Raw genomic sequence first — 8,862 nt, 5'->3', positions numbered from 1 at the left:
TCAGTTAAATAGATCCAAAGGAGTTTTCCGGTGCTGGTATCTTCTGACCTAGCACCTCTTTGTAAATATGGCCTTTAATGCCTCCACTATTTATAGCTATATAATATGACACCTATTGGGAAATAGAGTCTACTCTCTCAGACCTCCCACACTTACACTCCAAGGTTGTGAGACTGGCATTTAATTGCTTGAACTGGCACACAACCATAAACATCTCTTATTTTGGTTGCAATGTTCAATAATTAATAAGCATGGGCGATACCTACAAACCAAGGTTGGGTTCTACTTAATATAACGTTTTATGCATGGAATGCATTTACCTGAATACGTGTATGACAACATCAGTTCTTTTTTATTTTTTAATGATTTATAAAAGCACCTGTCCGTATTAGATCTTTACAAAATGCATCATTTCTATACCCTTAGCATCTAGAAACACAGATCTTATACTAAATGTAGTCCCTGTTTGCATGGGACTCTTGAGTTCTGATGGCTGTTTAGAACAGCAATTATTGGAGAACAATCACGCATTATCCCATGATCCTCGCGAAGATCCGGTGTATGTACACAAATACAGAGATGAAGAAAAGCAAAACTTACACCAAGCATATTCAATGTTCACTAAACACTGCGGCTAGTGAAGACTGGTGAATGAAAATAAAGAAGACCAAGTTAAAAAAAAAAACGGTATTGCACATCTGCATAATGGTATTCAGATGTTTCCAGATGTCACTGTGATAAGGAAGTCATGATATTTTTGGTTAAGCTTAGACCCTGCGGTGCTAGACTCCGGAGACATAGCACCAATAATGGGTTCTGGCACCTCCTCTTAATGGACTGCTATGTTTGCATTTTCTATGTGCTGCCACTTTGCATTTGCTTCATTACAACGATTATGACAAGCAATGTTAGCACCAGTATGGTCGGAAACTCTTACATTCGTTCTGCTTTATCTTTATTAATGTTCTTTTCTCTTACTGTATAATACAGTTCAGAAGTGCTGCAATACAGGACTTAAACAGAGCACTAGGTTTCCCATAACAACAAAGTAAAAACATCTGGACAAGATAACAAATGGAGGCGTCAACTCAAATGGAAAAAAACGTTTCAACGTTGATCTTGGTGATATTGTTACACCTTTATATATATATATATATATATATATATATACACATATATACATAAAAAGTGCAATAACATCTCTAAACTTGAAACATTAACAGTAGACAAGTATAGATAAATAATAAAACAGTACAACAATGGCTTATGTGAAAAACTGATTGTACATAGCCACAGTATTACCCTTGACGAGAGATGTGTGAACTTTTTGAACGTGTTTGCGAAATTTTACCCTTTTTTTGTTCAGCAAAAAAAAAAAGTTTGCTTTGATTCGAAAGGTCACAACGTTACACGTTTGATTCATTTCGATTACTTTTGCTTTTCCAAATTAGTTGGAAAAGTCACAGGGCTGCAAGTTCACCACTTTAAATAACAAAATAGTACATTTGAAACAATTTGAGCTAGAACTTTTGGCGCCCAAATTGGAGTTATAAAACATATTTTTTTTTAACAGTTCGATTGAAACTGCGGCGAAGCGAAATGTCGGCAGGTTCGCACATCCCCACCTCTGACTGTTAAGCACGGCACATGACAAAACAAACATTTTATAAATAAGGATATGCTAAAAATGTTTAAAACAAAATCGGAGTTGTAAATGAACAGTTTGGTTTCTTTTGTTTGTTCCCGGAACGTGTTTTTATTTTTTCTGCGTTTTTGTTTTGTTTATAGAATTGATGGCAAGGTGCGGGTTCATTTTATGTTTTCACACTGCAAAAAGTGAACTGATTTAGCTAAGTACATGGTGCCGTGTTTCTCAAGATCCCATCAAGGGATACAGTAGATATGTGAGCGAAATGGCAATATTTGCCTTTTTTGCCCAAACGCTATATTTAAAAAACATTTATCACGAACAGGTGTCTCAAAGAAGCTCAGTTTTCTGTCTGCAATTAGTTACAAAGTACTGTGATTCGGAAGATATTAGAAGGTATTAAAGGCATATTCATTGTGTGTTTGTGCATGTTGATCACGAGTCATACTCACCCCACAGCTAGTGGGATTAAGGAATTAAGTGGTGCAATGTCACAAGAGACCTCCCTTCACTGGAAGATACTGTGTCCTTTCAGGTCTATTGAAGTGCCAGAAGGTGTTTTATGGAATATTAAATATAGGCCCAAGTCCCATGAGATATTTTAATAAACCAAATTAAGTCTGACATTTTGACCATAACTTGAATATGGAATATTTAAGCTACACTGGTTTATTGTATCCAGCTGGGCAAGAGACAGCAGAATATGATATCATCATATCAGGATGTATATAATTTCATTATTTTTTCTGCATCTTTTCTGATATTTTGTGCTTTCAGAGTTTACGTCGCTCAAAATATCAACAGTGTCCTCAATTGTGGCACAATTGAATCAATGTTGCCATCGTTTCATCAGAATGTGGGTGCAAACTGCAGTATAAGAAGGGCCACGTGACCCTGCACATTGAATTTTAACCTAGGCAAAGTTGTTTTCTGAAGCCTGTGGAAGTTCGCAGACTTCAACGAAACCTCAGCCATGCTCTTCTTCTTCTACCCCATAGGAAATGATGACCTGGGCATGGCTCTCTGACCACTGGCAAAGGAGGGGAGATAAAGAACCAAAGTAGAACATTTAATTTATCACAGCTATATCGTTTCCAAAGAATGATTTTGTACTTTCTTAGGATTTCAAACCAGTCTTGGGAACGAAGCAGTTAATATTATGGGACTTAGGTTTTCTCTACTGAAATATCAATGAATATTTACTTGGCTCATCTATTTCTTAAGATGTTATAGCTTGCACGGGGCTGGTCGATATTCATGGAACATTGCGACGGTGAGAAGACTTCTGATGTCACTAACGCTTTGCCTTCTATCACATGGCAGTCAATCCACTGGTAGGATAAATTCACAACATGATGCCAGTTAATCTGCACATTATTTTCTGATATCACACACTTGAGAGAACACATCTTGCTTACCTTACAAAATTGTACTGAAGAATTAATTATACAGTACTTCTGCTATTGATTTTATACTCTGTATGAAATGTGAGGAGGATACACGAGACTATGAACTTATTTCACCAATGTACTTTTTGCAGTGATCAGACCCAGACCAACTTTAAAACAAAGTCTATATATAAAAAAAAAGACAGTAACAGAAATATGTAGTTGATGGTGTGGTAGATAAAAAGGTTTAAATGTTATTACCTTTGCATTGTATTAGATTGGTTATTTCTCTTTTTACAAGATGAATGTATACCCTGATATGGCCTTAATCTTAATTATTTTAATTTCTTGCAAACAGACAAAATCAGTCAAAAGCCAACTTAAAACTTCTATATACTTAAGTTATTATAAGTTGAGGCACCCATATTTTCACAACAATAAATTCTAATAAACACTCTTTGTTGCCCTTAGTTTAAAAAACATATATTGAATATTCAGATTCTATGAAAAGGTATAAGGTTCTATTCCCGCTTTACATTAATTCAACTTTCAAGGAATTATCAATATAAAATATCTCACAAAACCATCTTTCAGATAAATAAATTATTCTACAGTATTTTATAAAGCATACCACCTTTCATCCTAAATAAATAAAACAATACAATAGTCAGTCCCCTGCTACAAGCATTCAGGTTTAAAACAAACCATGCAGATGAAAGAAAGTGATTCGCAATGTAAAATAAATATTGTGCATTTCAAAAAGCAATATTGGACTTGCCTGGATTTGTCTATTCAGATAAAATCTGACAAATATAGGATCATTTGTTCTTGGAAAAAAAATAGAAATGCAATAAAAATATTACAATAGTCCACAGGTCTTGAACAAGTCAGCTGGTTTGAGAAAGGATCCTGTAGATCCAAAACGTTGCCGATTGTTACACAGTTTCCGCATGTCTGTCTAAACTGCTGAATAGACTAAGTTTTTTGTACTCCTCTTGCTACTTTGGAGCTATGGACTTTCTATTTTTATTACAGCTGATGTAAATCAAACTGTGGCAAAAATATGTGTTTTCCTATTTAATATATTTGGCAGAATACGAAAGACCATTTTCCACACTAAACCCTGTAACAGGTATGGAATATATTCCATTCCAAAATGAATTCATATTGGCAGGAATCTATTTAAATATTGAAACTAAAGGAATGAAAAAATGTTCTGTCATCACAGGCTGCGCTCAAACATTGAACACAAAAACGTCAACCAGAAATGAACCTTTGAAAAGTACATATAAACATGCTTTTCATATTCAGCTGCTTTGTTATTTCAATGATGTGTTGGTTTTGGTCAACTGGTTTGTGGTTTAACTGAAACAGTCTTCTTTAACTTGTTTTATCGAGTGGATGCAAATCTTACGGCTAGTTGGCCAAAATATCATGTATATGCTGAGGGAAAAAAAAACCCACATCTTAATGTTGCCATAGGCAAGATAAAGCTTAACAAGGCAGGAATATGATATTTTCATTAGAGCAATCAACACTTGGAGCTCGGCACGCACAACAGAACATAATGTCCATTGCATTCTAGAGGTGCCTTGTATCTTCTTAGAGGATGTTCCATGCCAAGAGCATATAGCAAAGACCTAAAGCATTTGAAGGTGTTCTTAAGTCTTCGTTTCCCCCTCTTAAAGTAATCCCTTTAGCGATAGAGGAGCCAGCAATTCATTGCTCTGCATGCTTTGCTGGCCCTATCAGCACTGAAATGGTTAATCACCATGTGTTTCTTACTCCCTAACAGTCCAGCAGTCCTTCAAACACTCGGTGTTGTACATTCATTGGAAAACCACATTGACTGCAAGAACATAATCGCAACAAAAACATTAAATAAAAAAAGCTTCCAAATAACATATTAGAGCATTCTTCTCAATATCCATCCACTTCATTGCAGTAGCTAAATTATAACTTCTCCTTGGAAGGAATCCAGATGAAAGGCCCAGATTGTTCTTCAATTACCAGTTTGCATGAGTTATATATGTCTTCCAAAGTATCGCCTTGAACAATAGCTGCAACAATTGGAAATGTTGTCACGTTAGTACACAACATGCTGCTGGATAAAGGAAATGAAGCTCAACAGAGCAACTGGATAATCACGTGTTTTTACCAAATGAATGTGAGAAAGAATAGGTTGTATTTATATTGTATACAATGGCAAGTGCAATTCAGTGCTAATACATATATCGCAGACATTTAGCATTGCAAGCTTTAATGCTGAAATGTTCCGGAAATACAAGAAAAGAAGACATGTTCCTTGTGGTTTACAAAATATTACGTTCAATATTTTGTTCGATATTTTCAATCGCTTATTTAAATTGATTGAACCTCTGAATTTAGCCATATCTTTTCACCAGAAATTAGCAATGCATGTATTAGTTAGTATGATAGTTTGGGCCGTGGTCTTATTCACCATGATAAAAATTGATAGGTCCAAAAAGCTGTTAACTTATCCAACGCATAAAGGGGCCTATGCAGAGAGCAGCGCTATTTTGAAATTCGCCATTTTTTGGAGAAAATCGCGCAGAAAACAGCAGAAAATGGCGAGTTCCGAAAAACGAGCCAATTTTTCTTTTCTATTTGTAAAACTCGCCTCGCGGCTGGCGAGAACCTCAATCTCGCCAGTTTTAAAAATATCCTAATGCAGAGAGCCGCGAACGGCATCTAGCGGCTGTTCGCGCCAATAAAATGGCGCGATTGTCTCCTTTTTGCCTCGCCAGAAAAAATTGGCAAGAAGCTGCCGCTCGCGGCCATTGCAAAGGGAAAAAAAAGGCGCGAATTTGTTTTTACACGTTTCTGAAGCGCGCATCTCGCCAATTTAAACTCGCCACACGCATCCATGTTAAACATAGCAGAATTCGCACTTTTCTGCATATGGAGAATAAAACTCTCCAAAAAAGCTACTTTTTACTAAATTCGCCATTTTTAAAATTCGCTGCTCTGCATAGGCCCCAAAGAGTGCAGAACAGTATATAGGGTAGGACAAAACCCTGTAGAGAAAACCTAGAGGAACCATGGCTTTTCCCAGAATTAAGAGGAAGACATTGGCCCATATTAATGGGCAGTGCTTTACCATAAGACACCTTTTGGTCTATTCAACCCTGGGTTGCAGGTACAACTAAGGGGCCTATGCAGAGAGCAGCGAATTTTAAAATTGGCGAATTTATTAAAAAGTAGCTTTTTTGGAGAGTTTTATTCTCCATATGCAGAAAAGTGCGAATTCTGCTATGTTTAACATGGATGCGTGTGGCGAGTTTAAATTGGCGAGATGCGCGCTTCAGAAACGTGTAAAAACAAATTCGCGCCTTTTTTTTCCCATTGCAATGGCCGCGAGCGGCAGCTTCTTGCCAATTTTTTCTGGCGAGGCAAAAAGGAGACAATCGCGCCATTTTATTGGCGCGAACAGCCGCTAGATGCCGTTCGCGCCTCTCTGCATTAGGATATTTTTAAAACTGGCGAGATTGAGGTTCTCGCCAGCCGCGAGGCGAGTTTTACAAATAGAAAAGAAAAATTGGCGCGTTTTTCGGAACTCGCCATTTTCTGCTGCTTTCTGCGCGATTTTCTCCAAAAAATGGCGAATTTCGAAATAGCGCTGCTCTCTGCATAGGCCCCTTAGTGGGCTACATCTGTATGTGTGGTATGCATAATGGAATATAATATTCATTAGTTATTGGGGATGTACAAAGTAATAGCATCAAAAAGAGGGTGTGCTATGAATTTAAATAAAACTACCGAATCCTAGTAGCTAAAAAATGAAAGCTGAAAGGTGAAAAATGTATGTGTTACCTGTAAAAAACTCGCCAAACTCTTGTTCTAATTTGATTGCTCGGTCAAAGGTTTTCTTAGCTTGTTCTTCTGTTAGACGTTTACTGATTTCCCTATAAGCAAAACTCAATCATTAGTAAAGTATTAGGCTGAGATTATACTCCTTGCCAGCTTGCACGTGGCGGAGCGCATGCACATGTCGCACGCCTGCCACTCGGGCGAATGTAAACTCAACTCAGCTACGATGTTCAGGCGATGGGGGGGGATGTGACAGGGGCGCGACCGTAACGTCACACGGCTGATCCACCGTCCTTGGCTGAATCGCCGCCGTGATGTGGCCATCGCTCGGCCACCCGCCAAAAGACAAAAATCTTGTCTTTTGAAAACGTGGTCCCGCCATCGCGCTCTGTCGTGCGCGTGCGCGTGATCACTAGAGGCGGCCTCATAGAGAGTCTGCAATTTGTTTTTGCTGCGCGCTCACATGAAACGCACAGAATATAAGCTCAGCCTTATTCACTGCATCATTGCTACATTAAACATTGAAATAGTTATAGCCGAATTGCAAGTAAAATCACAGACCTAAGCTGATCAGTTTGGCAAAAGATCTGATTTAATTAGTATAACTTTGTTGGATTCCCTTCCAAGAACTAAATGTTGTTAAAATGTTCGCCAAGTTAAAATTAGATTAATTAGTTATCTCCATTATTGTTGGTACAGTACCTTGATTTACAAACAGTAAAATAAGGAGTGTATTAGGACAACCACATTAGAACATACAGTATGGTATGTTAGGAAGGTAGATTTGTGCCATTACAAGGAAATAATTTACTGAACTTGTGACGGTGGGGGTAGCTGGCCTTCCAAATAAAGGTCCAAACCCGGCTGGCTGCCCCTAGGAACGCGAGGGTAATGGGCCAAGAGGGTTAGCTCTTGGGCCCAGAATAGTAATACACTGTGTTTCCATGTTACCATGTTCCCATATATACGGTCCCCTGCAGGGTTATTGGCTAGGGATACCATGTGTGGTTATGATTCCCCATAGAAGAGAGCTGCAGGAAAGGGACTTTGGGAGCGGGAGGTGAAGGGTGGATATTAGGAAACCCATATAGTTACAGTAGCCCCATGTGTATTTGGGCAGCACTCCACTGCCCCAGAATGTATTACACGTATTTGTTGTGATTTTCCCTTTCCGGGCATGCATTTAACCAGGGATTGTGGTTGCATGAGTTTTAAGGGGGATTTTGCAGCAGAATGTGCATACAGGGTCGGGGACCAAAGTTACCGGTTCCCCGGTAAATGTATCCGACAATCAGGCATGATTTGTGGATACATGTGTGCACATTGGCCCCATCAATATCTCCCCATAAAAACATAACCGTGACTCACACCTAGGGTACCCTGTTTCAGCACAGCCCGGGAAGGAAAGTGAGCCATGGAGAATGTGTTTCAGTATACTTAGAAAAGGGGGTCTCTTGTGTAAGGGTACCCCAGGTACCGTTATGGCTCCCCGCAAACAGTGTAGGCTTTGCGAGTACCCATCTGCACATAAGGACGGGGTGGGCTATGGAACTCCCATGTAAAGTATAGCAAAAACCTAACCTTTTTGGGGATTTTGGGGTTCCCTGTGTCGTAGAGACATGAGATTTTGGGAGTGTAAGTTTTAGGTAGGATATTTGGGCGAAAAGGTATTCGTTGTGTTTGCATGAGATCGGTGGGCCAAGTTACTGGTAGTCCCCTGATTCAACCTGGCGCACAGGCACTATTTGTGGGTACGCAGGGTGAATTATATTGGGGCTGCACAGTGTCCGCCAGTCTCCTGGTTTTCAAGCCCTGGTATCCCCAACTAATTTCCCACACATATATAAGGTTCCCCAGGGTTTATACTTTATTAAAGTATGGTTTATAGTGTGTTATACTGTATGTTTTATAATGTGTTATACTGTATGTATAAATGTCTATGCAGTCAGCCTGAGCATTTACATAGGTGCCAGGATGTCTGCATAGACATCTGAG

At 38.8% G+C, this 8,862-nt stretch overlaps 1 protein-coding gene across 10 annotated transcripts in view; it reads right to left on the bottom strand.

The window, feature by feature from the left end:
* Positions 1–333: 333 nt before the first annotated feature.
* DLG2 (discs large MAGUK scaffold protein 2) overlaps positions 334–8,862 on the bottom strand; it is a 1,892,764-nt gene continuing 1,884,235 nt past the window's right edge. For all 10 annotated transcript variants that reach the window (XM_075592567.1, XM_075592570.1, XM_075592568.1 and 7 more), the window contains 2 exons: positions 6,871–6,962; positions 334–5,096 (listed from right to left, as the gene is read on the bottom strand). In XM_075592567.1, the coding sequence (XP_075448682.1) occupies positions 4,990–5,096; positions 6,871–6,962 (199 nt within the window). In that variant the 3' untranslated portion in view covers positions 334–4,989. The remainder of the gene's footprint in view (positions 5,097–6,870; positions 6,963–8,862) is intronic.

Source organism: Ascaphus truei, chromosome 3 (genome assembly GCF_040206685.1).
Source record: "Ascaphus truei isolate aAscTru1 chromosome 3, aAscTru1.hap1, whole genome shotgun sequence".
In the NCBI taxonomy this organism is placed as follows: Eukaryota; Metazoa; Chordata; class Amphibia; order Anura; family Ascaphidae; genus Ascaphus; species Ascaphus truei.
The sequence above is the reverse complement of the archived record's forward strand: the minus strand, read 5'-3'. Positions and strand labels throughout refer to the sequence as shown.